This window comes from Morchella sextelata (assembly GCF_020137385.1).
Source record: "Morchella sextelata strain SCLS chromosome Unknown scls_27, whole genome shotgun sequence".
NCBI lineage: Eukaryota > Fungi > Ascomycota > Pezizomycetes > Pezizales > Morchellaceae > Morchella > Morchella sextelata.
This window is the reverse complement of record NW_025408642.1, coordinates 468,709-496,396: the sequence shown is the minus strand read 5'-3', so window position 1 is coordinate 496,396 and position 27,688 is coordinate 468,709. Positions and strand designations below refer to the sequence as shown.

Below are 27,688 nucleotides of genomic sequence, written 5' to 3'. Positions count from 1 at the left end.
TGCACCCCGCGCGTGCTCTATCGATACTTTTTATATTTGACGCAGGCAGGATGCAGGGGAGTTAAAAGAAGTGAGGGGAGAGAAGCTCTCCATGTACTCTCATCCCGTATGCGGTGGGGTTTAGTGTCTATAGTTCGACCAACATTGACTGTCTTTGAGAGGTTATTTTAGACCTAAGTCCGCCGCCCATAGCTTTGAAATCTTTCTTGGTGGTAGGCCCTGGTGTCCAGACGTGACTAGGTCTCAGCTAATTCATGGGGCTCAATTGCACATGTCGGAACACGAGGTATTGGAAGTCGTCCAACCTCCTGGAACGACAATGAATACAATCTTATACGTATGTGCTTCCTACATGTAGTATAGCTCTACCTACGCATCAGGGCCTGAAACTATAAAAAAATACACTTCACACCCAAAAAACATGCCCCAAAAACGGAAAAGAAAAAAAAGGCTTTTATCCAAAGCGCCTACAAAACTCATAGAGCACGACGGCGGCCGCCGTCTGAACATTCATGCTTCTGGTTTCGCCCTTCTGTGGGATCTCAACACACAGATCCAGCTCCGCCAGCAGCTCTGCCGGAATACCGTACTTCTCGCTACCGAGAAGTAGAACCACTTTCTTAGGGAGTTGGTTGTTTTCGTCCCCAAGGATGACGCTGCGGTCGGTTTGTTCGACCCCAACAGCGGAATATCCAGCGAGCTTCTTGCTGCGGATGTAGTCTGGGATGTCTACTACTTTGAGCTCTTCGATGGGAAGCCATACTTCCGAGCTGACAGAGACGGAGGTGAAGTCTTTGAGCTTCAGGGAGTCTTTGCTGTTGAAGCAGAGGGCAGTCACACCCATAATTTCGGAGACGCGGGAGAGACCGCCGAGGTTGTAGGCGTTTTCGATGAGGGATGCGATGACGATGATGTCGGGTCCCTGATCTTTGTGAGAGGTTACTTTGCTCCGCCGGTGTTCGTTTGCTTCGACGAGAGCCTTTGCATCCCAGCTTCCGCTCTTTGTTTGGAGTGGAGCCTCTACAAGAGCTTCCATCTCTGTCTTTGTGAATTCAACCATGTTGGTGCTGCTCTCCAACTGTTTGGCAGTACCAGTGGGAATGAAAGATGTTCTTGAATTCTGGTTTTCCAGAGAAGCAAATAGTTCGAGAGGGATTATGTCGGCTTCGTCACCGCCGAGAAGATAGTCTCCTGAGAAGATGCCGGCAAAGGTGTAGTTTGACTTTGCGTTAAATGTCTTTTCGCTTTCGAGTTTCCCGGCCGCAACAATCTGTTTGAAAAAGTCTGAGTTTAGTATGGACTGCCTGAGACGTTGGAAAACGACGTTATCTCTCAAGTGTTGCCTGCTCTAGTTAGCTTTAAGAGCAAGATTATTGGAGGATGACCACTTGCCACTGCGCCAAATCATCCCATAACTCAAGCACCATTGAAGTGGCCTGATGACGCACTGCAACTTTGTTATTATTACTAAGTGGAATTACAGTATACAGTAACTTTGAAAAGTCAATATTGTTAAAGACGTTTAGTTTAGCCTGCAAAATGGTATCAAACCTCGGTGTAAAATTCCTCTTTGAGGTTTTCCTCAAGCTCACGAGCTACCATGATGGCGACCCGTAATAACGATGCCTGCAGCCTTGGGTTTGGATTTGCTGGGGCTTGTAGATATCTAAGGATGTGTTAGCAAAAGCCCATCAAGAATTGGCATTTACTTTGCTAGCATGCGTACCCCCATAGGCAATCCCGATTTTCTGGGAAGCGTATAATGCATAATGCAACAATCCACTATATTTCCAACTATCAATTCATGTTTGCTGGCTTATTACTACCTTATGATGACTTACCTCAAGGATAAATCGATATCTTGGATGCGGCTCATTGCACAAAGTCGAAATAGCTGTATTTAAGAACGAAGCACTCTTCTCAGCTGTCACAAAGCGCTCCAGCACCAGCAGAACTTGGAGTTGCGAGGCCTAGAGTCTGTTAGCCGGGGTTGATGCTACTTTTCCCCTTCGTTTTTCAACTTGCCTTCTTCCATTTACTATACACTGGCATTCCGGGTTTATTCAGTGCCCATGGTGCATATATTTTGTCCCGGAGGCAGTTCGCAAACGCTGATGCGGAGAAACTGTTTGGATCAAGCCTCGATAGAATGTCGAATATATAGACTTGGGCCATCTCTTCTCTTTCTTCGTAGTACTGTTCATAATGGTTTCTGTTTTTAGGTTAATTATTGTGGGTGCAGTAGGAGATTAGGTAGACACTCACGGCTGAGAGAAAATCTCATCGAAAACTCTTGCTACAGAATTCTCCACAAAGAAGTCTGGGTCTTTACTGGGAGTGTAGTTGATGAACTCGATGAAAATGTCTACCACCCACTTGCAGGCACAGAAGACGTCCGGCGCGCTCAGATAGGCCTCGCGGAGCTTGCCTGCATAGACAGGAGCGAGGGATCGTTTGCCTTTAGATAGTTTCATGATCTCGTTTCCAATCTTTATATAGTAAGTTAGCCATCAATATAATCACTTTAGATGGGCTCGAATATACTTCAGGTAGTGTTTCTGCTAAAGCATTGTTTGTCTCGAAACTTGCGCGTATCACAGAGACATCGAAGATGGTTCTAATCAAGCTGATCTCAAGAAGTGATTCGACCGCAACCACACTCGTCACGTCTGCGCAATCCCATAGCTCGCGCACTAGAAGGTCTAGTCTGGGATAGCGTTTTGTAGAGGCAGGGGCGTTGCGGAAGACCGTTCGGAAGCACTCGAGGATTCGGAGGAGGGAGCCTTTGTCGATGTAACGAAGCATCTTTCGTGTTGTGTCGAAAAGGATTGTAACGTATTCGTCGTTCAGCTAGGGATTCCATTGCTGTTGTCAGTACTAGGGTTCAAGGGGGAATAATTGTTTTGTGTGGGTTACCTCTTCTTCAGTTGACTGAGAAATCAAAGAGTTTAATAAGCTATATCCGCTATAAAGGAATTTACCGACAACTCTCAATTTAACCATGCTGCAATACATATTTAGTTCCGGTTATCATCATAAACTATCACTCGCAAGCATTTAGCGTTAAGGGGGATGGGAGGATTACTTCTCATGTTTATTCTGGGCCAATATCGGTAAAGGAAGAATTTTGATAAGTCCCAAGACCTCGGCCTTCCCAGGAAAACCTACCCTATGGCCCTTTTCTATCAAAGCCGATACAGTAGCGTCGCAAACTGCCAAAAGCTCACCGCTGAGCCTTTCAACTTCTACATCGAATTCATCATTCTGTTGTGGGTTGCCTGGAATCTTTACCCAGCCTTGTTTATGTATTAGATCCCATGAGCTTTTGAGAATCGGCATAAGCGCTGTGTTCGATAGCTGGTTCAGGAAATGGTGGGTGCGTTGATGGTAGAACAAGGCGGCAAGTTCCGCCGCGTATTTGTTGTTAGAAACATTTCCTGGGAGGTCATTCCCAATGTTTTTAAGCACTTCTAGCAATATTTTACGTGCTTCTGAATCTTGAAGTATTTCTGAGCAAATCTATATGTTAGAAACCTTTTAAAATAGTGGTTGTTTGTTTCTCACCCTCAACGAGCAATTTGCAACTAAATAGAAGTGAGAGAAATCTAAATCTGTTTTTGTCAACCGATATAGAATCAAGAACCTTGCCCAAACCTTGGCCCCTGTCGTCGAGGAGAGTAATAAGGAATATGGCTCGGAAGAGGGTTTTGGTTGGAATATCCTCTATGCTATAGGTTTCGAAGGAACTTGATAGATACGCAAGCATAGAAGATAGTTCTCTGCTGATATCATTATTGTCTGCAAATAATTCGCGTAATGACCGAGAAAAATTCGGGGTGATCAAGTGTTCCTTTCCGGCAAATATTGCAGCCATAGAGCTATAAAATGGCATCATCAGTGATCTGTATAGAAGGTAAGCTAGCGGTATCAGAGCATACTCAAAGAACGGTTCGATCATTGTTCGATGTAGTTTGATTGACAGAAGAATTCTGAAGCATATTGAAATGCATAAATCCGTTTTTAACAGTGCGCTATTCACATAGAGGTTAGCCTGATATATCCAAATCATCCCTTAGCTAAAAGTAAGCTCACAATCGCTTCATTTTAGAAATGCTGACAAGCACAGCCATCTCTTCTACTCCAAGACCATAACCAAAGATCTCTAGTACGCCGTCCATAATACCTTTCATTACATATACTCTCGCTGGCGCAAAAATGGTGTCCTGCCTATTATCGACAAATTTTAATAGCACAGCCGCGTCTCGGCTCTGAATAACGACTCTCTTCAGGAAACCTGCAAGTTTATCACCGTATTCACAATGGTTATCATTTCCCTTTTGAACAGAGAAATGATGGGCCGCGATTGAGTAGGGAAGAAAGATATCTATTTCAGATGGTTTAGTGATCATGTACAGTTTAAGATAGAAGAGGTGTTAGTCTTGACAACGAACCGTTGATAAAGTTCTTCCCTCTTTCATCTTCAAGCAACTTTCCCAGCTCTTTGCCTTCAAGACTCAGCAAGAACTCCCATACAGCCTTCTGCAATGGCCCACACGAAGATGTCAGCCCAAGTGTCATCAAAATTACTATCCAGCTTCCATATATTGGCGAAAATGGCTTCAAAAGACGACGAAGATCGGGAACTGTTGCAAGAAACTGGTTTGTCGACGTGGAAAGCGAAATGATCTCTATCATTGTAGAATATTTTGACCAGGCCGCTGAGTTCTTTACTGATGATGGGTCATATTTGATAAGTTTGTTGTCAACTGGCTCCGACAGCAGTCGGAGAGAGGAGTTCAGAATGTAGAGACAGAACTTTCGGCGTTCGTTAAACCCGGTGGTAAGACCGTTCTGCGGCGAGTTTAGTAGTTTGAGCATTTGAAGGAAGAATTGTGAACTAACCTGTACTAATATCCAATAGTTTTCTTGCTGTAACATCTCCTCCGAAGGACGAGAGCTGGGACCAGTTAATGATACCCAACGAAGCCAGATGCTAAATGCTAAATCTGCATGTATGGGCGATTCAAGAAGAATCTTAATACCATCCCAGACCATCTACAGATAAACCTAACATATTAGAATATTTGGTCTCAAGGGTTAGGGTTTCCGGCAAAGTATCTAACCTCCGAAGTGTCACTAGGAAGAACAGAATCGGAATTTCCAAGAAAAAGGCGGAAGACATGGCAAGATAATTCGGCGATTTTTAAATTTCTCAAAGCGATCAAAGAGAAGATAAGGTGTATTAATACCGACTTATCAGCAATATGGGTCCTGGCAGATTCTGCTTCCTTGGTATCCGAAAGAAGAATGATCTTAAGGAAGCATAAGTGTTGAATCACGACGGGATAAAGAGTTTGGAAAAATTCTGGACTTTCGGACTTCTGGTTTTTTTCGAGTCTAAAGGAACAATATTTATCCAGGAAAGGCTCCACATTAACCTCGAATGCATCGTCGCTGGCAGCGTGTGATTTCGAGGCCGCAAATATGAGCGTAGAAATGATCGATTCGGTCTCCCCAAGTAACCTGTCTAATATAGCTGGAACTGATAAAGCTATTTGACTGCCAAGTTGAAGGTTCTTATGTATTATTTCCTCGTGACCACCGGTTGTAGAAAGAACCAAGCTTTTCGCAAAATCGCTCAGGACATTCTCCGAGTATTTCTAAACATACCAATGGCATCAATGAATCAGCGAAACCTTCCCCCTGAGATACTGGCTTATAGCCGGGTGTGGTTTGTCTAAATATGCACATCTTGGGATTCAAATAACAGTGACGCCAACATTTCAGCCAGAACGGCCTTTTCCTTTCCATCCTGTGAAGTAGATAGTTGTCGAGCAATATGACTAGTGAGAGATCGTTCCTCCTTTGATTCGGCTAGCGAGGCCAAAATTCTCGCAAGCGAACGATGCTCGATGATCGTATCCATGTTGATTGGTGTTTTTTTTATGTGATGGCGGGGCAAATCAAGGTGGGGTGTGATACATGTAGCCGGGTAACTCTTGACCCAGCAGCAGCATGCGCTATTCCTAGAAAGGAGAAACCAAAATATTGACATTTCAGCTTACACTGCGACTTGTAAACAGCTTCACCATCCCAAGTCTCTGTAGCATCTCCAACACATCCAGATAAAATATGTCGATGTCGAGCAACAACATAGTATCCCCACCTGGGACACCAGTGAGACCCCCAATGATGACCGTCGAGAACCGCTCATTTCTCGATGTCGCTTCTCATCTTCATCATCCATTGAGGACTCATGCGTCAAGTGCATCACTGCGCTCCCGGGAACCAACTCCACAAAGAAATTCCGGGGAAGCAAACCGGGGTGGAAATGTTCGAGTCGTGGTCCGAGTTCGCGGCTTTCTCCCTAGAGGTTTGTGTAGACGAGCTCCTTGACTGAATTTGGAGTTGAGCTGAGATGTCCGGGCATTATCAGAAATCGAGCGTGGAGCAACAAATCTCATAGAAATGGACCCACGAAATCAGACTACTACTCTTCATCCTCCTCCAGAATCCGTTTTAAAAACAAACAGCCGGAAAATCGTGGATAAAAAAGAATTCACATTTGATAATTCTTTCTGGAGTTTTGATCGCCGTGATGATCATTACGCAGATCAAGAAGATGTTTACAATGCGCTCGGAGAGGAATTTTTGGATCACAACTTTGAGGGTTATCATACATGTATCTTTGCATATGTAAGGCGGCACATACCGGTGTTAGTGGAGCTTAATGTGTTGACGATATCAATTAGGGCCAGACAGGCGCTGGGAAGAGTTATTCAATGGTTCGCTACCCAGACTGATGTTCTCGGATAAAGCGTTGGCTAACTGGTGAAGATGGGTACTCCCGAATATCCCGGACTTATCCCACGCACATGTCGCGACCTTTTCGAGAGAATCGAATCCAACAATTCACCCAGTGTAAACTATTCAGTTCGTGTTTCGTACTTTGAAGTCTACAACGAACACGTCTGTGATCTCTTAGTACCTCGCCGAGAAACACCATATTACCTAAAAGTTCGAGAATCGCCAACTGAAGGCCCTTACATTAAAGATCTCACTGAGGTCCCAGTCAGGAATATTGGTGAGATATTGAAATGGATGAAAATGGGAGACAATAATAGAACTATTGCGTCCACAAAAATGAACGATACTAGTAGTAGGAGTCATGCAGTGTTCACTCTAGTGTTGAAGCAGATACACCATGACATGGATACAGACGAAACGACTGAAAGAGTCGCAAGAATTCGGTATGCTTCATTTCTGCAACGACAAGGAATAACTGTCTAACTTTTATTGATAGACTTGTGGACTTGGCCGGTTCAGAGAGAGCGAACTCCACTGGCGCTACAGGGGTTCGTTTAAGAGAAGGATCGAATATCAACAAATCTCTTACAACACTCGGAAGGGTAATAGCGGCATTAGCAGACGACGTCCCGACGAAGGCTGGCAGAAAAAAGAGAGAAGTGGTTCCATACCGCGACTCCGTAAGCAGCCGAATTCCGGTTACGAACGAGCAGAGTAGTACTGATGGAGACTTCCAGATCTTGACCTGGCTCCTGAAAGACTCCCTTGGTGGTAACTCCAAAACCGCTATGATAGCGTGTATTTCCCCTTCCGATTACGAAGAAACCCTCTCTACCCTACGCTATGCGGATCAAGCCAAACGTATCCGCACACGTGCTATCATTAACCAGGACCATGTCTCTGCTGCGGAACGTGATGCCCAAATTGCGGAGATGCAGGAAACTATCCGCAACCTGCAAATCTCTGTATCTCAAGTCGCCCAAACGAAAAAAGAAAACGATCGGCAGAACGAACAGCTTGAGATGTACCAAAACGAGGTAGAGAAAATGCAGAGAAAGATGGAAGAGGCGAGGCAGGTTGCAGAATGCAAGATAAAGGCATTGCAAACTCAGAACGAGGCATTGAGGCTACATCTAAGACTTGCTATCGAAAGCTTGAAGAATCCCATACCGGCTGTACTCCCGCCGTCCCGAAGAACCAGTATCGGCGAAGGGGGAGAGGAACAACTCGATGACGAAGAAGAATACGACGAAAGTGAAGAAGAATCTGAAGAGGAAGAGGACGAAGAGAGAGACGAGATGGAATCGAGGCTTGCAGATCTTTTACAGGACCTCGGGGTATTCCGACGAAAGGTATCCGATGATAAAGGTCGGTTTTTGGAAAAGGCGTATATCCAGGAAATACCAGCCGACGCGTGAGATTGCTTGCAGATCTCGAGATAAAATAAGGCAGGCTTGGTCGTTTTATTACTAGCGTGGAGTTATCGGGTTATTTTTATTTGTGGGGAATTAGCTTTAGTGGTGTAATTGAGACTCCATTATTATATGCATCAAGCATGGAGGAGCTTTGTATATTTTTAATAGCTAGATGTCGTTTGTTGGTGTTTTTTACGGCGAAACCGGGCTCACTGGGTTGGGTACAGTTGTATCATGAGCAGTCTATCGATCACAATATTCATAAAACATGGATTTACTATTAAACACTCATAGAATCAGCACATAAGATATTGTGCGAATTATCAGCCCGAAATGCATTGCGATTGGGAACGTGAATAGAAATCAAATGTAGCCCGAGCACCTCCAAAAATCGTGTCCCTTGTAAGTAGGCCGATCGCGAGGCCGAGTATGCTCGTAATATTTTGGGCGAAGTTTCGATACGGCTTGGCATTGGGTTTTTGTGCATCTCAATCATTTCCTCACCCAGCCTGGCAGGTTCACCCAATATTTAATTCCTCCCTTCGGCCAATAACCCTCATATTTCAAGGATTGGTCAACTACATATATGTACTGCGGAGATTTCCTGAGCTACTAGAGTAGTACAATAATCTAAATCAGAACTTCCTTTTAATACATGGGAAGTACAATGGTTATAATTTACAAGTATATGTACTTGCTGCGAGAATAAGTTTCCGCCACCACTTTTTGTTGCAACAGCATTTTCACGTACAAATTTGGCGGAAATTTATTCTCGCCGCAAGTATGGCTCGAGAAGCTATGGTGGGTAGGTGTGTAAACTTCGGCGTTTGCAGCCAATCTATCTATAGAAGTTGGGAGATCTACTCACATAATGGTACTAGCGCCTAGCCTAACGGTGGAATTTTCTCTAATTCCCATACAAAAAAGGTTCCTCTGAAGTTGACACACCCACCCCCTATGCCTTCTCGCGCCATACATGTATTGTTTTTATTATCCAATGACATGAAAGACTGCATAGCTTATGGGTCATGAAGAACCATATATGTATGTACCTTGAAAAAGTACTCAGCGTCTTCTAAGCACCAGAACATAGATAAATTACATACAATACCTGTACGTACTCCTCGAGGAGATGTATATCGTAATACCAGTTGACTTTGATAAAAAAGGAGCTAGAGCATTATAGCCCATGGGATGAAGAGACTGCCATGATTCATGCCGAACCCGTAAGAAATAGAAAGGCCATTGAGAATTCAAATTGAAATACAAAGGTAAGATTGCACAAGATACACGTGTAAAGGCGTACTCACTACATGTAGGCGACACTATTTTTTTAGCTGGCAGATTACCTGCAAGTTCGGGATCTGGGGGAATGCAGAGAATACAGTCCTCTAAACTATGAAGAGTAAGACCCTTAAAAACAATAGTTCTGAAGATTTCATTCTGCGTTTCCCAGATCCCGAACCTACACACAATCTGAGTTTTCCACCAAAAAAATAGTAGGACTGAATTCTACCTTAGTTGAAACTCTGCTATATTTTCGGTATGGTTACACCAGCCCCAATCCTAAATGAGTCAGGCATTGCTAGAGCCCCACGCCCCACGCCCCACCCCCAAAATTGACAATAAAAACCACTCCCGCAGAACTCTCAGAGCCCCGAACAAAATGAACCCCCAAAAAACACAAAAGCCGATGCCACATAACTTTGACTTTGCCGGCGACTCCTCAGATGATGAAGATGGAGTTGAAGGCGGTCCCTTGAACCCCGAAGCCGAGGACCTAGTGGACCGATGCAGCGAGCTCTTAGATGAAGTAGAAGCATTTCAGAAGAGCTTACGGAGAAATAAGCTCGAAAAGGGGGTGGAGCTACGGCATTTTCAAACTGCGGTTAAGAGCGAGTTAAGAGGATTGCAGTCGGTAAGCTATTTGCTGTCCCCGCAAAAGTGAGCAAATTCGACTAACATGCGACTAGCTCACCTTTGAGGCGCCAACTTCGTCAAAAATTAGGCACTCGCTAAGAAGCTCTAATCTATCATATTTGGAGACTGTGTGGTTAGCTGCAAAGTCAACGACAGGTATCAAGGGCCTTACTAAGAGCTTTACCATCACGGAGCCTGGGGAACTGTTAGGAGACAGTGAAAAGAGGGGAAGGCGTAAAAAGTCATCGGTTTCAGTGGACGTTGTTGCGCAGAATGGGTTACAGTGGTAAATACATGTATTGGACCTGGGTTGAGCGCAAGAATAATCATTGACACTGTAATTTTAGGATAAAGGTTTCTACAATAGCGAATTCTCGAGTCCTTCATGAGATCGCAAAAGCTGGATGGGAGGAATCGACATCTCCCTACGATTCTGAATCCGAAACCGAAGATACCCCCGGTCACGATCAAGAGGAAAATACGCAGCTAGCAACCTCTTCACTATCTCTCATAAAGATGTCGAAGCTTATGCACAAGGCAGCGGAACAAACGCGGATTCAGTACCTTCATCCCACAGTCCTTTTCTTCCTCCCGAACATACACCCTTCCCCTTCTACCCCAGAGATAGATACCTTCCTCTCCACCCTCCTTGCAACCGGCGCACGCATCCAGTGCGGACCCGACCTAGATCTGATATCTCCAAAGCCAAGTCTTGAAACAATGCTTCAAAGTCTCGAATTAACTGAATCACGCCGCTACGAGAACTTTTCGGATGTTCTTAATATCGACTGTACCATTCTTTTAGCTCTCATATCCGACATTTCTAACGCGACTGTTCCTGTCGAACCTCGGCTCCACCCGGCGATCCTCCGACAACTAGAATTTGAGAAGGAGTTAGCACTACTACCAAATCTATTATGGCCCGCATTGCGTGGGAGGAGAATGGTGTGCACAAATACGGCAAGGGAGAGATTTGAAGAGATTGTGGAGATTATTGGGAGTGAAAATGAGAAGTTGAGGGCAGAACTGATATTAGATACTAGGAGGAAAAATAAGAAGCAGCAAAGTGCAGGGAAAGATCAGTACTACTATGACGAAGACGATATGGAGCCGGTAAAGCCACAGGAAAGTCCCACGTCACGGCTAAAAAGGTTTCAGGAGGTATCGATACATACAGTTCCGGAAGATATACTATTTCCCATTGTAACACTTCCGGAATGGGAATCAGAGGAATCGCTGGAACACAGTGAAGAGAAGGAGTGCATGGCGAGAGTCTCAAAGAAGCTCTCGCAGGTTAATAGAAGTGTGTTTATGATGGGGTGGAAGAAGGGTTATACCACTGTCACAAGTAATAGGACGGTTGCGAAATTGATTGAGGGGCAGGTAGGGGAAGAGGAGAAGGGTCCGGATCTGTTCGTGCTGGACACGGCGAGGAGTTTAGTAGGGAAAGCAAAGAGAATTGAGAAGAAGGACTTGGAGTAAGGTGTGATAGGTCGTAGCGTAGGTACATATCTCAGTTTAGCAAAATTATGGGATATTAAAGGGGACGACCTAGCATCTCTGGTCGCTTCTATACTTAAGAACAATATTCTTGCGCTGACAACAGATAAGCAGTATATGTCAATCTCTCTCCTGATCTGTTCTTCCAATTCCACTCAAGAATGGTCATGTCATCGAGTGATATCGCATGATTGGGTGCACATGCACAACCCGAGAATGCCAAGAATCTATTGAAACAGATGACAAGGAATAGTGTATCTATTTATAAATACGTGGATTGTGCCTCCTCAAACGTCAGAAATCTAGCATCTATGCCGCAGCGAAGACTTTTTATGGCGCGAATGTGCGAGTGAATATACAAGCACGAATACCGTCACTTCAAGAACTTCTGGATGCAGCTGTTCCCCTTCGCGGGTCTCACGGAGTGCATTTGGTTGTTTTATCAACCCAAATTTAAATATACTTAGGCTGCTTTGGGGCGGCGAGAAATGCCAAGAATAATTCCGTATCTGGTCAGCACAGCCACTCTTACAAAGGCGTTGTTGTCCAGTTCCCAAGGTGCATGACAAAGAATCCCCCCCCCCCAAGGATGGCGCAGCAGTTCCACACATACGCAACAGCCGCAAGACATTCTTCGCAGAAGTCGTAGTGTGCAGCCCATCCCGTCGTTCCACCCAGCTGTCAGTTAGCAAGTTCTATGTACAGCAATCTTCCAGAAAACTCACCAACAGGAATCCCTAAACACGGATAGCTCTAGTACCTACGCACATTCCACGTGTCGACTTTAACCTACTCCTCCCAACGTTAAATACTCATTAACAAAGTCACCCACCCCAACCCGTGGTTGTTCTGTTTTCAATACCTACAGGATGCGTGGCTGGCTGCAAGCTGCGCTGCTCGCGGTTTCGACAACCGCTGGTATTGCGTTGGCGAACGAATATCCTATGGTACCTTCCCCTCGCACCACTCGTTCATTATCGTCCTCCAGAGAATAGGCCAATTCAGATTGCTAACCGAAGCTTCCTTCGCTCCTGTAGACATCTGATGGCGATCAGCAACAATGTTCCGGAATGTACAACAAGAAGGCTTGGGGCGGGAATCTCGATCCTGCAATAACAGTCAAGTTCAGCCCACATCACGACGACGACCATGTGGTATCCTTGATTATCTTTGAATTTAGAGACGAAGGCTTCCTAGGGAGATATCCAAGTGAGGATTCTTTTGATGTTTGTAGCTCCTGCGCTCGCGCACTCCTGATTTTTGTTTCCTTGGTCCTTCTTCTTTAGGCAGCATTGGCATTGGCATTGCTGGGAGCTTACGTGTTACATCTTCACTTAGAAAAAGTACATTTGCAACGACGAAAATATAAAGGCAGACCTTTGTAATTCCACTGATATCGGTAAATTTATCCTCGAGGCGGACACAAACAAGAGCTCTACTGGGAGCATCTACAATACTGCGATCAACTTGAAAAAGGTTGAGCCGATTTATTACCCGATTAAGAGGACCGGCTATTACTGTGTTTGGGCAAACGGGTTCAATCCCGTGGATGTTCAGTATGATGCGGTTGTTACGTTTCAGAATTCGTATGGTGAATTGCCAGCAGCTCAGATCGCCAAACTGCCGTTCTATGGTGGATTAACGATTGTCTATGCGGTCATTGGAGCTCTATGGGGATTTTTGTATTTTCAACATAGACAGGATATCCGTGAGTACATGAATTTTTTTTTTTTTACGAATTTGGGTTGTTTCGTTGACTAACGTGCAATAGTTCCGGTGCAAAATTACATTACGGCGATTGTCATTTTCCTAATAGTGGAAATGCTCATCACATGGGCTTTTTACGATTATATGAATGTTCACGGCTCCAATACCGCCTCGAAGGTTTTGATGATCATTGTCGCCGTTCTTAATGCTGCCCGTAATTCGTTCTCATTCTTCCTGTTGCTCATTGTTTGTATGGGCTATGGTGTTGTCAAGTAAGCCCCCGTGCACTGTGCGGTAATTTGAGACCCTACTAATTTACCCACCAGGCCTTCCCTCGGACCCCTCATGAAATATGTCCGCATCCTCGCTCTCTTGCATTTTCTCTTTGGAGTTGTTTATGCCGTTGCTTCCCTTACAATCACTCCCGATTCCGCCGGTCCTCTCGTGATGCTCGTCATCTTGCCTCTTGCGGCATCATTAACCGCATTTTATATCTGGACTCTCAATTCCTTGAAACTTACAATGAAAGAACTTCTCGAGCGAAAACAAAACGTGAAGCTCCTCATGTACAAGCGCCTCTGGTGGGTTCTACTAAGCAGCATCGTTGTAATCTTCGGGTTTTTCTTTTTGAACAGTCTTACATTTGCCGGGCACGGAAGCCCCGATTTTATCCCGAGCCATTGGAAGACTCGTTGGTTCGTATTGGATGGATGGTTGAACCTGGTATATCTTGTCGATATCAGCGTCATTGCCTATTTGTGGCGTCCCACTGCCAACAATCGCCGTTTCGCCATGTCTGAAGAGCTCGCGCAGGATGATGATGGTTTCGAGATTGCCTCATTAGCTGATTCCGAAGATGAGAGGGATGAGGAGCAAGGTCGAGTAAGGAACAACACAACCGGGAATGGAGCCACAGCTCCAGATGCTGGAAGAACCCAAGGTCTTGCGCCTACAGCGCAGCCGCAGCACGGGAGAAGGAGTATGGATAGGGGGCGTGATAGTGTGGAAGAGACAATGTTTAGTGTAGGGGGTGAAATGGACGACGAGTGGAGTGATGACGACGACGACGCCAAAAGGCTAACTGGCCGAAAGGCGGATTAGTTTGAAGACGTAAAACGGGGGGAAGATCCTGTTTTTGTTTCTGCGTGCCAGGGTCACATTAATAATACCGTGTGTTTTGGTGGATCCAGATCTTGCGTGATTTGGTGAAATGGCAATGATAGGGGCGTGTGGGTGGTGGGGTTAGCGTCTCGATTTCAGGGTTTACGAGTATCTTTATTTTCCATTGTTATTTTTGTTTCCTAAAGGGTCTAAAGAGGATGGGGCTACTTTTCTTTTTGTCATAAGATATTCATGAATTTTCTTCTCTTGTTCCTCCTTTTCCCAGCTCTCTCGTTCCTTCGGGATACATGATGTCTATAGGTCCTCCAAAATTAAGGGAATGGAAAACAAAAGTAATCGAGTGATCTTTGGTGATTGTAATGAAGTAGGGGTTATAAAAAGCACCAACCCTCAGAAGAATTGTCTACTGGGAAGTACACTACATTTATTTGTAAACTTGTCTAAATACTGGCCCGCCCACTCACAATCTCTATCTCGGCCATCCATAATAGAGAGTATGGGATCAGCCACACCGGGTTTCCTCATGCTCAGTACTTGAAAAATAGTGTATCCGAGGACAGTGGATGCTGACGAGAAATGAAGATATCTGGACTCGCCCGCGTTGTTTAGAAAATTCTTTGGGTTCTGTGCCGCTTTTTTGGTGTGAATACAGGTCAAGGCTGACCTAGGCGGATCATTAATTGACTCCATCCTTTGACCCTACTGGTCACTGTCCTAGCCTTCAGGTTTGCTTTTCACCGCCGCGATAACCATCTGACCTCCACCCAATTATAACTTATGTCATAACTCGGCCCATACTAGCTATAGACTCTGAAGGGCGGAATGTGGTAACTAGGGCTAAATTCGAAGGTATCATACAATCTACACTACTGGCGTAGTGTGACAAGAGCTCAGGCAGATCGAGGGAGGACATGATATATACCAGTGCCGAATTGAAGAGTTTTTTCAAGTTAGTTAGCGGCCACAAACGATGCCCTGTCGTTTCTGTACATGAGATTAGTGGGTCGAGAACTGCGAAAAGGTGCCCCCAGGTACAGAGAATCTAGATCTAGAGCGGTACCGCACCTCACTCTTCAAAAGAAATAACAAATATTAGGTAGTGGAAGTAGCTCAACCACCAGATCGATCCCAGGGGACAATATACCAATTGAGATTTAGGGTCCAACGTTGGAATTCCTATTTTATAAGGTTCGACATTTGTAAACCCCAGATATTTAACTGCTTTTGGTGGACTGGGTTATAACTTAAGCTACATATCATTGTAGCATACGGGCCCTCGAAGCCACAATAGCTCAGCCAGACAAGCAATTTGATGCTAGAAATGACCTTTATACTAGAGTAGCTAGATGTACTCTCTGCCAAAAACAAGATCTCAATTCAGTTCTTTATAACTATCTTTACAAGCTCAGAAGGATAGGGAAACGATAGTTACCAAAGCTTCATTTAAAAGTTAAAAATACTCATACAAAACCTGGAGACAAGTACCGAGAGAAATCATCACCAAACTAAATGACCAGTAGCTAGGAGATGCGGTTATAATATCTCCCACCCTCGGCAGTACAACCCAAGGAACAGGTGCTTTCTTGTATAATAATAGATAAAAACCTTGCATTATACTTGTCTCACGACAAGTACCAGAAGATGTTAGACATTTTTGATACGGTTCGTCCCCTTAGACGAGGTAGATGAGATCAGAAAGTTTAACAGCTCTTGCCCTCGGCGTCGCCCAGGGAACAGGTAACTTTTGTTGACTTAGTGGCCCAAAAAAAGAAGCACCTATCGTACTTGTCTTGCAACGAGTACCCGGGGATGTCGGTTAGTAACTCTGAACAGCAAATGCCGCATAAAGATCCTAAATGATATCTCCAGCCCTCGACATCGCCCAAGGAATAGATAACTCCCCCACTCGCTCCCCCACTTTGTGACTTGCTCTCCGAACATATCATACTTGTCTTGCAACAAGTACCTGGAGATGTCAACTTGTAATTCCAAATCGCAAATGATTAGATTTATAAGTAACATCTCCAACCCTCAGCATCACCCAAGAAACAGGTTGATATATGTAGAAAAGAACCCCCCATTGTACTTGTATCGCAACAAGCACCGGGAGATGTTAAGCCATTTGGTTTTCATGCGCTATGAAGATCAAAAGGCTTAATATCTCCTGCCCTCGGCAGCGCCCAGGGGACAGGGAAGCCTTCTTGCCCAAAAGAGAAAAAACACATACCGTACTTGCCTCGCAACAAGCACCAGAATAAGTGAGTTCTAAGAAGGGGCGGACAGCAAAGAAAGAAGAGGGAAAAACAACTTAGTCCCTGGGCGGCGCCTAGAGACCACCAGGTTGTCCGCAGATACGTACCCTGAGGGGACTGTATGTGCCCAACAACCTGATGTGTCTTTTCTTCTTTCTTTGCGGTCTGCGGCTCTGTGTTATCGTTATTGTGTTCTTTGAAGGCACGGGATTGATTCTTGAGAGGGGGCGGGGAACTTACTTGAATTCCTGGGCCACGGGGCGAGAGGAATATTGGTGACCGTTGTTTGAGGTTGGCGAAAAGTGGGTCCAGGTTGCATCGTTGCCATATCGCTGGGAGAAAAAGGGAAGAAAAAAGTCTGCAATTTTTTTTTAATTTATACCCCCACGTACCCAGCGAGTGGATGACTCTCTGTTAGGGCTAAGAGGTTTGTGTCCCAAAGGTACCGGGCTTGAGTTGCCCAGGCCCATGTTACTTGGCTGAGGTCCATAGAAGCACATGTGATAATCATGAACCATTTGGGGCAGGAGTTAGCCCTGTGGGTGGATATATGTGCGCACTGCGCGCCCACCGCCCTGCAGTGCGAAATTAATGAATTATCAATCAATCAATCAATCAGCCCTGCAGTGCGAAGGATGATAGAATTCCGAGTGAGAAACAGTGAAGATGTGGACGTCAGCCTAATTCCCACGAGAACACCGGCCCCCCCCCCCTCTCTCTAACCCTAGGTGAAGATGTAGTATTAGAGGGAAAAGATAAACCGTCACCCTACTCACCGTAGCTAGCTTTATAAATTTAGCTTTCCCCGAATGCGGTGCAGTAGAGAGCTCCGTAAAAACATCTATATAGAAGGAGCTACGCTGAACACGCACGATGTCAGCACGCTTCACTACCATGATAGCTAGGGAACTATACTTCTGCTCGCAGGTACCAATAACGGATACGGTACCATACCACAAACTGTAGCACTACAGAGCGTATAGATTGTTGGTGGGTGCTGTTAAAAGTTGCATTGTTAAACGTGGCATTATGTTGTTCCAAACAATCTGTACTTCTGTAATAGAGGTAGTCTGGCCTCTAAACTGTAACCATAAAGAGAGAGCTTTCGCTCTCTCTCTCCTCTGTTTCTACTCGTCAGTTCATTCGATATATTTCTACGTTCTCGGCTCTTCACTTTGCTGCACAAAGATAATCTTTGAAAACATAGATCGCTTGACTAATCTATCTCTATTGCACTAAACAATCAATCAACCATTCATGGCTCTATCGCACTTAAGTTGCGGCGAGGGTGCGGTGAGAACAGGTAAGTGAAGCCAAGTACTCCAGTACCTAATTTTCTGCGGTGCGTATAGCACCGGACTAGCAACACTTTATAAACCACCCCGCTACCGGGACACTATTCGTTGTCAAAGTCCTTATGGACAGCTAGGGACAACCCGCCATGCGAGTGATTTTCCATGACTCGACCAACGAAAACGACTGATCATAGAATATCACTCGGCGTTCTTTCTTGTCCAGAGAGGCGCTGCTTGCGATTATGGGCCTACTGGGATGTCCAGATGGTACTATAGTACTCGGTGCGGGAAGTCTGTCATTTCTACAGTTCTCTTTCTAGTTTCACCTACCTCATGGCTTCCGCCGCACGGAAAACCTACTCCGCACCTACCTACCTACCCCGCGCTACTCAAAGTCCCCGGATAAGAGCCTACTCCTTCTTGCCCGCCACGCTCAACAACCTCGAACTCGGCGTCGGCGGCGCCCACCCGCGCCTCTCCATGAATGCCGCCAGCCCCCACTCCACGCGCCCATACTGCGCAAATCAGCCCTCCTCTCTTCCTTCCGCCCTTCAACCAGTTAGAGGGAGAACTCACGAATCGCTTCTCGGGGCTGATCACGCCCTCTTTGACCCATACCGCGTAGGACCCCATAAGGTTCGCCATCAGCACATCGGTGAAGAGGCGGTCGCCGACGACGGCGACTTGGTCCGGACGTGTGACGCCGATGTCGGCCGCGACGAGGTGCGTGAAGATTTCGGCGTGGCAGCCAGGTTTCTAAGTGTGTTAGGTTTATGGGGTCGGGGCGCGGGTGATGGGAGCGGGGGTAAGACGGGGGTGGGGAGGGTGGGGGTACCTTGGTGGAGTGCCGGAGGACTGTAACACCTGTGTTTTGCTCGAGAATTGCGGCCTGCACAAGTCAGCCGCGGACGCGGGGAAGCTAATTGGCTGTATAAAGAACCTCCTTGCCGCCGGGATCATCCCACGTTGTTCCCGACGAGTTACTGACGATCAGCAGTCTCCCGCCCGGATACGCTTCCTTCAGCTGTTTGAACTTTTCCTGTGCGCCGCAGTACCCCCTGTCAGCGACTTTACTCCCCCAGGGGTCCAGGGAAGGGCGACTACGTTACGTTATACCCCGGGTAGACCTCGAGCGCGTGCGGGACGGCGAAGCAGTTGTCTTTGTCGAGGATGACGGCGCGGATGTGCGGCGACAGGGGCACGGGGAGGTCGGCGAAGGTGGGGATGGTGAGGTGCGGCTGGAGAAGGGTGGGCTTGTGGAGGACGCGGAGGGCGTTGAGTGTGGCGGAGAGGTTGAAGGCCACCATTTTGTGTTGTTGGGGGTTGGTTGGTTGGGAGGTGAGATGAGATGAGATGAGGTGAGGTGAGAGGTGACGTTGGGATGGTGCATGAGAGGTTGGGTTTACCCGGTCTGTCAACGCATGTATGCAAGGTGCCGTGATAAGATAAGATAAGATAACCCTGAGAGCTCCGACACGGGGGGGTGGTTACATTGAATTATAGACACGGTCCTGCAAGTGTTTGAAGCGGTTCTTAACTGGAGTAGCACATTGTAATCTCGTAGTTACCGTCACTGTGTTGAGTGGCCAAGTTTCGAACTGGGGTGGGTAATCGGGAGTTAGAGGTGGCTGCGCCCTCTAATTTGCATTTTCTACAGTCTTTACTACCAGCTTCGTTTCTACTAGCTAAAATGATACGATAGGGCTATCTGCGTGTTTCTATATTTTATGTCGAGATTTCTCCCAGGTAGAGTCATGCCAAGTGAAACGGCGACTGGCTGGCGGGCTTGGTGGGCTGCCGCGGTTGCTAGTGCGGTTAGGCTAGTGATGTGCGCTAATATACATGTATCTATAATGTACTGTCTCTACTCGTAATTTTTTGACGTTTCCGGACTGAACTGGGTCTGCATATGGGCGAAAATCGTGCATAACAATCATATTTTGGTGGCATGCAGACCCAGTCCAGTCCGGAAACGCCAAAAAATTACGAGTATTTTTTCTATTATTGGAACGGTCTGATTGGCTGTTGGGTGCAGGGGTGCAATTAGTCAGCACCACACATCAAAGTACTGAGCACTCACGAGAGGAGGAGGATGGAGCCGAAGGCCCCTCATGATTGTAGAGGGAGAATTAAATTTTATTTGATACCCATAATTCAACGTACAACTCGCGGTCGCGAGTTGGCACACCCCTAGTCTATAATGTACTGTCTCTATTTTTTCTATTATTGGAACGGTCTGATTGGCTGCTGAGTGCAGGGATGTTGATTAGTCAGCACCACACATCAAAGTACTGAGCACTCACGAGAGGAGGAGGATGGAGCCGAAGGCCCCTCATGATTGTAGAGGGAGAATTAAATTTTATTTGATACCCATAATTCAACGTACAACTCGCGGTCGCGAGTTGGCACACCCCTAGTGTCATGTATGTCATGTATGTCATGTAGGGTTCCCGGGATGTTTATTTGGACCTCATTGCAACGCAACACGACGGGAGAGGGAGGAAGGGGCGGGTGAGGCTTTGGGGCTGGGCTAAAAGCACGTCAACTGGGAATGCAGTCTCGGGTGGGACCTGCACATGTCACAGGTTGCATGTGCACACCGTTCAGTTGCTGCTACATGTTGATCAGCTGTTTACAGACATGCCAGCCCTATGCGAGAAGTGTCCTGACAAGAGCACACGAACCTCAATGTTTCCCTACTTAAACCCTCTCTCTTCCCTGCACTCACTGCACATAAGCAGTTCATCCCCTGAGCATCACTTCATCTCAATCAAGCAGCGGTATCACATAATCGATTTTTCATATACATCGTCATAACGGCTAAATACAAAGAACCTCCCCAAAGCAAGCTGGCACAAAAGAAAGAAGGAAGCTAAAAGAAGATGGCAAGAAGACTATCTAGGCAGAAGGAGCTTCCTGGTCACCCTTATACTCCATAAATTTCCTCGCCGGAACGCCCTTCTTGAAGCGCTCGTCAATCTCGGAGAACGTCAGCCCCTTGAACTCAGGAACACAGAAGTACACCCAGATCGTGCACATCAAACTAGTGGCACCAAAGATGAATCCGACCTTTCCCTTCAGGTTTGCTTCATCGGGGTTGACCTGTTCACCGGTATCATGTTAGAAAGCTGACCAATGGTGACCGGACGAAAGTATACGGGAACAACATACCAAGTACGGAATTGCAAAGTTCATAATCAGTCCCCACAGACTCTGCACAACCGTCGTGAGACCGATGGTCCTGCTCCTCAACCGCGGGCTGCTCGCTTCTCCCAGGATGACATATCCCATGGCACCAATGGTGAGGAACCATACGTACGCATAGATGACTGTCAGACTGCTCTGCACCCACTGCGCCGCCGCCGTCGGCACCACATCCATCACCCCAATGAGCGCCAACATGACCGTCAGCACCGCCATGCCCGTCAGCGTCACAATCCGTCTCCCGGCGCTGTTGACCAGCCACCAGGAGCTGATGTTCCCCGCCACACCGCACGCGGTGACTCCGACACCCAAAGAGAAGGTCTGCGACGTCGGTAGCCCCGCGAGCTGGAAGAAGTAGGTCGAGTACCCAAGCACAAAGATGATCCCGGACAAGTGCTGGCAGCAGAAGGCCCCCAGCGTGATCATGGTTCTTCGGGCGTCGACGCCGCGGAAGCAGTCTGCCCACGTGGCCTGCGCATACAGCTCACTCTCCAGCTTCAGCGTGCGCTGGATCTGCGTGAGGCGCGGCCCAATATCGCGGCTCTTCCCATGCAGCCTCTGCAGCGATGCCGCCGCGCCCTCTAGGTTCCCGCGGCGCACCAGATACCACGGCGACTCAGGCGCAAACGGCAGCACCACGACCAGCACCGCGGGCAGCAGGAACTGGATGCAGAACGGCGCGCGGTACGCCCAGCGGTCGGGCCGCTCGCCGAAGGCCTTGATGACGGCGTTGGAGAGCAGCTGGCCGATCACGATGGCGAGCGAGACGCCGCAGGTCGTAATGCCGCGGAGCACCACGGGCGAGATCTCGGAGCAGTAGGCCGGCGCCATGCTGAGGTAGAAGCCGAGCGCGAAGCCGAGCACGAGTTTGGCGACGAGGAAGACGGCGCGACTGGACGCGGCGACTTCCATGGCGATGCCGGCCATGAGCAGCCAGGAGCCGTACCACATGCACCATTTGCGCCCGATGCGGTCCGCGACGTAGCCGGAGGAGAGGCCGCCGAAGAATTGGCCGACTGGAGATGGCAATTGTGGGTTAGCTACTTATGTGGAGATTGTAAAGTAAGGGGGGGAGCGGGGGAGGGAGACGAACCAGAGGACATGACGTTGAACGCCGTCTGCCAGTTCGCAGGCAGCACCGCCTGCCCGTTGTACATGTAGCCAAAGTCCCGGCGGAACGAGTTTACGCTGATTGCCGCACCATTCTACCCCACCATCAATACCACATCTCCCCACTCCAAAAAAAATGAAAAGAAAGAGAGAGGGGGATACTCACAACCTGCGCATCAAACCCCCAGCTCAGCGCGGCAGCCGCAAACACCGTCGCCCACAGGATGACGCCCCTCTCGTCGCGCAGCGCATCCCGGAACGTCTGCTCGTGCTCGCGCCTCGTCTCCTCGTCGAACAGCGTCTGGTCCTTTGCGCTGTCCTCGACATGGTCGAGCTGCGTTGCTGCTTCTTTGGACATGATGACAGGTGGGAGTGGGAAGGGCGGGACTGGCTGGATGGTGATGGGGTCCATGGGAGTGAGGAGTGGGCTGGTTATATACCACCTTGTCCTCCTAGCTTTGGGGATGAGGCTATAGATGGGGGTGGATGGGATGGGATGGGATGGGGGAGGTGGACAAGGCTGAGAGTGATGAGTATTTCGCACCGGATGGGGTCTGTGCCTGCCTGTCTCGCCTCTCTCTGTCTCTGTCTCTGTCGTGCTCACATGGCGCTGGCGGCGTCGTTGAGACTCATAGAGTTCTACCTGCCAGTCGCGGATTCTTGCCGTGAAAGAAAAAAGTAAAAAAGTAAAAATTGCTCGCCTTGATTATCCTCCCCCTCCCCCCTGCGCAAAATCATAGCATTGACTCGCTACCCAGACCCAGTAAATGACGATAATGAAATTGAAAGTGTCTACGCACAAAACATATAGCTACATACTAAACCGTTTAGGGATGTGCATAACAAATAGATTATTACAAAAACCCAATTACCCGGGTGGCACGACATCGTTATTAGAGCGTTTTGGCAACGGCACTTTTCCAAATTTCTAGGTCAAATTTTGAGTTCTTGGCTCTGCGCCGCTAGAAGCGATTCCGCTTCTTTGGTGTGAAATCGCAGCAGATCCTGGAAGATCGACTTGTAAATGCTTGTAGCAGCGTAGAGCCAAGAACTCAAATTTTGACCTAGAGATTTGGAAAAGGGCGGTTGCCAAAACGCTCTATTCCATCTCCTCTGCACGTAGCTACTCTAGCTCCACAGCTAGCTAGCTAGCTGGGTTAAAAGGAAAATGGAAAACCCATAACCCGACTCCCGGGGTAAAACGTGGGGAAAGGAAAAAAAAAACAGAATCAAAAGATGGGGAAGCGAGAAGAGAAAAAAGCAAAGAAAGAAAAGAAAACAAAACACACGAGGTTACATAGCCAGCCGGATCTATGCACATTACCCGAATAAGGGTGGGGGAGCTGAGACACGTGCCAAGCTGGAGGTTGGTTGGGGGGTAATGACCGAGTGATAACCTATGAATCCCGCGCGGGGAGTGTCGGTGGTGGTGACGACGAGACGATGCTGTGCCTGGAGGCGCAAAACAAAGCATGAGGTGAGGTGGTCATCGATGATGTGTGATATCCAGGGTAGGTTATCCAGGGTATATAATGAGGTGATATTCTAGATTGATGGGCTTAATATGTAGTGTACCGACCGGACCATGCATAACCCGCATTACCGAGTACCGGTACCAGCTCTCTATGCCATTCCAAGACAAACCTTAATATTTGTCTGTAATCTCTCACGTGGGATGAATAGATTGCGGGGGGGAAATAGAGAAGGTGCAGCAGAGACCCTTATGGCCGACACTCCCCGACGAGTTTAGGCAGAAGTAATCACGGAGGACCCAGCTCCGGAGGTGCTGTATGCCGTTTATGTGTGTAAAAGCTTAGAGAGGTAGTGGCCTCTGGAGGTGGTTGAGTGTAGTTGGGGGCGGAGGATATCTTTGGGATGGGCGTAACGTAGAGTATATAGAGCCTATACCCGGTCCGATTAACCGAAAGTGTGGGGTGCAGCTGTGGGGAAGATGGGGAAGCGGAAGGATGCATGGGGATGGAGGTGCATGGGACGGAGATAGGGCGGGGTGAAACGGGATGGGATGAACCGGGGACTTCAGCCTGATATCAGGTGATGATAATCCGGATTCCTTGGCTCACGTATGGTGTTGGCGGGGCATATTTCTGATCATTGGCTGCTGGGGAAGCTTATATCAGGGTGCTAAAATCGCTTCCTTCTTTCCAATAAACAGCTACATAGCTCGATATCACAGTTCTTATTAGCATTACTTTTTTTTTTTTTTTTTTTCTGCGCACAGAAAACATCTCATACGATACCTTCTTTCTTTCTTGCTTCACTCCCACCTACCCACTACCTCCCCCTCTGGCTCTCTGCCCACAATGAGCACAGCTACCCTCCCCAAAGACTTCCTCTGGGGCTATGCCACCGGTACCTCCCTTTCCCCCCAACTAGCTATAGTTCTCTAGCCTAACTAAACCCCCTCCAGCCTCCGCCCAAGTCGAAGGCTCCCCCACCGCCGACGGCCGTGGCCTCTCCATCTGGGACACCTTCTCCTCGCTCCCCAACGTGACCGAGGACGGCCTCTCCAACACCATAGGCACAAACTCCTACTCCAACTGGGCCGCCGATATCGCCCTAATGAAGTCCTACGGCGTCAACGCCCACCGCTTCTCTCTCTCCTGGTCGCGTATCATCCCCGCCGGCAGTGCAACCTCGCCCCTCAATCCCGCGGGAATCGCACACTACCAGCGCTTCATGGAAGCCTTACTCGAGGCTGGGATTGAGCCAATCCCGACGCTGTTCCATTGGGACCTGCCGCAGGCGCTGCAAGACGAGTATAACGGCTTCTTGTCGGCGAGGGTCCTGCCGGACTTTGAGCGATATGCAAGGGTGTGTTTTGACAGCTTTGGCCATCTAGTCAAGAGCTGGTTGACGATTAATGAGCCGAACATATTTGCTGTGCTGGGGCACTGTATTGGCGCTCACGCTCCGGGCAGGAGTAGTAGTGGCGAGGGTGCGAGGAAGGGCGATTCGCTGAGGGAGCCGTATGTGGTGGGGCATCATCTGATGCTTGCGCATGCAAGGGCGGTGGCGGTGTATCGGAAGGAGTTTGCAGAGAAGCAGGGTGGGAAAGTGGGCATTGTGATTAATGGCAATTGGGCAGAGCCGTGGGATGCCAGTGAGGAGAGTATGTTGCCCAGAAACTTTCAGTATGATCATTGACCCCAGTTGCTGATATGAGATGTAGGCAAACAGGCGGCAGAGAACCATTTGACACTGTCGACGCTGTGGCTGAGCGACCCTGTATTTACGGGTGATTATCCGCCGCTGCTGCGGAAGCTGGTGGGTGACCGGCTGCCCACGTTTACCGCGGAAGAGTCGGCGCTGCTGAAAGGCAGCAGCGACTTTCTCGGGCTGAACCACTACACGACGTTCTATGTGCGGAAGCGTGTCACGCCCATCAAGGACGGCGACTGGCAGAACCACTTTTTTGGCGAGAATGAGTCGACCACTACTGCGCCGGACGGGACAGAGATTGGCCCGAAGGCGGGGCTGAGTTGGGTAAGGCCTGTGCCTTGGGGCTTCGGGAAGCTGCTGAGGTTCCTGTGGAGGAGGTATGATAGAGACGTCTGGGTCACTGAGGTTAGTTTTCCTTCTCTGCGATGTGCAAACATGATAAGACATAGTAATGTATAACGGTGGTAGAACGGCGTTATCTGTCCTGGGGAGAAGGACATGAGTAAGGAGGAAGCGCTGCAAGATGACTTCCGGATTGACTATTTCCGCGGCTATGTTGATGAGCTGGCAGAGTGTGTCAAAGAGGGTGTGCCAGTTAAGAGTTATTTGGCGTGGGCTTTTGCGGACAACTTTGAGTGTAAGTCTATACCTCTCTTCTTTCTGTTGGAGACGGAAGACGTGCATGTGTTAACAAGGGAATGAATGGTGCAGGGCAAGAAGGATATACGGCAAAGTTCGGCGTCACTTATGTAGACCATAAGAACAACTGCGAAATGACGCCAAAGAAGAGTGCCTGGTGGATGAAGGAATATATGGCAGCGAAGATGGGGTTGAAGGCCGATTAAGTGATATGGAGTGTCTTTTTTATGTAATAGATTTCAATGTTGCCTACCTTTATTCAGATACGTGTTTGAACGAAAGGCCTTTTGGACCGAATGAGAGTTGAGGAGACGAGGGAAAGTAAAAAGTATCTTTCACTTCAAGCAAATCATGTTGCCAGTGACTCATATCACGAACGTGATATACCTTGGTCTCATAATATTCGCACTCCTGGAGGACCTCCCATAGGCAATAGAAGGTGCTGTATCCCTATTTTTGTGCTATTCCATAGGACAGAAGCAAACTGGTTTCCCATAGGGACTCTGTCCTATTTCAGTTGTTAGTCCAGTTGTGGAAGGCGCAAGGGTTGGATCAATTGTAGTGAGCAATAGAAGTCACAGAGAAAGATAGGAACCTCACCGAAAATTAATAGAACTACCCCCTCAAGTGGGGAGGGGGGGGGGGGGCCTCTATTGCTCTTACTGCTCGAACGAAGAAAGATGAGAGTGATATGGTTGCGTTAAGTCGGTGCTACGGCTTAACTTCATAGAATCTCAAAACTAACACATATGGTTAACCGGTTACAACCACGTAGCAGTTATAACGTGTCTTAAAACCTACTCCGCTAACTATAACGTCTTCTATAGCCTACGGGAACTTTGAAGTCGTCTACTATATTCGATATTAGTAAGTGTATCTAAGGACTAGAGATCGTAGAAAATCTGAATCAAGACTATAAAAAGCAAGGTGATTGATTATCCTTTGGTATGACCCTCATAAACATAAAGAAGACCCACAGCCATAAAAAGAGGAAGGTGGGGGATTTTACTTACGTCTCAAAAGAAATTCATCACAAAAAGTGTTATCCCGTTAGTCTCCGAGCCTCCGTATAGGTGCACAAGGTGCGAAGGTTTCAGGCCACACGTAAGGCGTCTCTTCTCCGCGGCATATCCCTTCCTTGTTCAAAGGTCTAGAGGCGCAGAAGACCTGTTCATCGGTGCATTGATAAAGCTTTCGAGGGAATAATTAGAAAAGTGGTAGCCTCGTGCCCAGCCTTCTTCCGATTGGCTAATATTTGGCAAGCTTTAGGAGCCTGGGAGTAGGGTTCAAACATATAAAAAATACGACACCGTAGTGTATTGTATTTTTTATTATTATTTAATTTACAATAATACCAAGGGAAAGCGTAGACTAAGACAAACTAACCCTAAATGGAGTGAGATAGCTATAGGCCAAGCTAGATTGATCAGGGAGGGTACCGATCATCCTATATCACCCGTATCTTATATTTTTAACGGAAGTGAGAGTTTTTATCGTGCGTTTTCCGTCAGTGGACACTATTCGTACAGAGTGTAAA

The 27,688-nt window shown here is 47.5% G+C and overlaps 7 protein-coding genes across 7 annotated transcripts; 4 read left to right on the top strand and 3 right to left on the bottom strand.

The window, feature by feature from the left end:
* Positions 1 to 454: 454 nt before the first annotated feature.
* H6S33_008686 (uncharacterized protein) lies at positions 455 to 5,926 on the bottom strand (the record flags this gene model as incomplete). Its single annotated transcript, XM_044840029.1, has 15 exons — positions 455 to 1,270; positions 1,552 to 1,666; positions 1,727 to 1,782; positions 1,842 to 1,970; positions 2,026 to 2,212; positions 2,266 to 2,489; positions 2,545 to 2,850; positions 2,917 to 3,004; positions 3,086 to 3,509; positions 3,655 to 3,878; positions 3,939 to 4,031; positions 4,093 to 4,384; positions 4,452 to 5,055; positions 5,124 to 5,660; positions 5,750 to 5,926. The coding sequence occupies 15 exons, from the start codon at positions 5,924 to 5,926 to the stop codon at positions 455 to 457; spliced, it is 4,272 nt and encodes a 1,423-aa protein (XP_044687800.1).
* Positions 5,927 to 6,132: 206 nt separating this feature from the next.
* Positions 6,133 to 8,225, top strand: H6S33_008685 (uncharacterized protein; the record flags this gene model as incomplete). The annotated part of the gene is made up of 5 exons (XM_044840028.1): positions 6,133 to 6,373; positions 6,437 to 6,696; positions 6,753 to 6,785; positions 6,838 to 7,250; positions 7,304 to 8,225. The coding sequence occupies 5 exons, from the start codon at positions 6,133 to 6,135 to the stop codon at positions 8,223 to 8,225; spliced, it is 1,869 nt and encodes a 622-aa protein (XP_044687799.1).
* A 1,663-nt stretch (positions 8,226 to 9,888) lies between these two features.
* H6S33_008684 (uncharacterized protein) lies at positions 9,889 to 11,624 on the top strand (the record flags this gene model as incomplete). The annotated part of the gene is made up of 3 exons (XM_044840027.1): positions 9,889 to 10,140; positions 10,196 to 10,428; positions 10,490 to 11,624. The coding sequence occupies 3 exons, from the start codon at positions 9,889 to 9,891 to the stop codon at positions 11,622 to 11,624; spliced, it is 1,620 nt and encodes a 539-aa protein (XP_044687798.1).
* Positions 11,625 to 12,511: 887 nt separating this feature from the next.
* On the top strand, positions 12,512 to 14,450 carry H6S33_008683 (uncharacterized protein; the record flags this gene model as incomplete). The annotated part of the gene is made up of 5 exons (XM_044840025.1): positions 12,512 to 12,589; positions 12,680 to 12,868; positions 12,981 to 13,350; positions 13,414 to 13,621; positions 13,676 to 14,450. The coding sequence occupies 5 exons, from the start codon at positions 12,512 to 12,514 to the stop codon at positions 14,448 to 14,450; spliced, it is 1,620 nt and encodes a 539-aa protein (XP_044687797.1).
* Positions 14,451 to 18,428: 3,978 nt separating this feature from the next.
* Positions 18,429 to 19,325, bottom strand: H6S33_008682 (uncharacterized protein; the record flags this gene model as incomplete). The annotated part of the gene is made up of 5 exons (XM_044840024.1): positions 18,429 to 18,533; positions 18,595 to 18,774; positions 18,854 to 18,907; positions 18,959 to 19,057; positions 19,128 to 19,325. The coding sequence occupies 5 exons, from the start codon at positions 19,323 to 19,325 to the stop codon at positions 18,429 to 18,431; spliced, it is 636 nt and encodes a 211-aa protein (XP_044687796.1).
* Positions 19,326 to 20,916: 1,591 nt separating this feature from the next.
* H6S33_008681 (uncharacterized protein) lies at positions 20,917 to 22,690 on the bottom strand (the record flags this gene model as incomplete). The annotated part of the gene is made up of 4 exons (XM_044840023.1): positions 20,917 to 21,120; positions 21,190 to 22,238; positions 22,316 to 22,427; positions 22,499 to 22,690. 4 exons carry the CDS (start codon positions 22,688 to 22,690, stop codon positions 20,917 to 20,919), a joined length of 1,557 nt encoding a protein of 518 aa, XP_044687795.1.
* A 1,963-nt stretch (positions 22,691 to 24,653) lies between these two features.
* H6S33_008680 (uncharacterized protein) lies at positions 24,654 to 26,357 on the top strand (the record flags this gene model as incomplete). Its single annotated transcript, XM_044840022.1, has 5 exons — positions 24,654 to 24,702; positions 24,761 to 25,462; positions 25,523 to 25,917; positions 25,981 to 26,149; positions 26,224 to 26,357. The coding sequence occupies 5 exons, from the start codon at positions 24,654 to 24,656 to the stop codon at positions 26,355 to 26,357; spliced, it is 1,449 nt and encodes a 482-aa protein (XP_044687794.1).
* Positions 26,358 to 27,688: the final 1,331 nt, after the last annotated feature.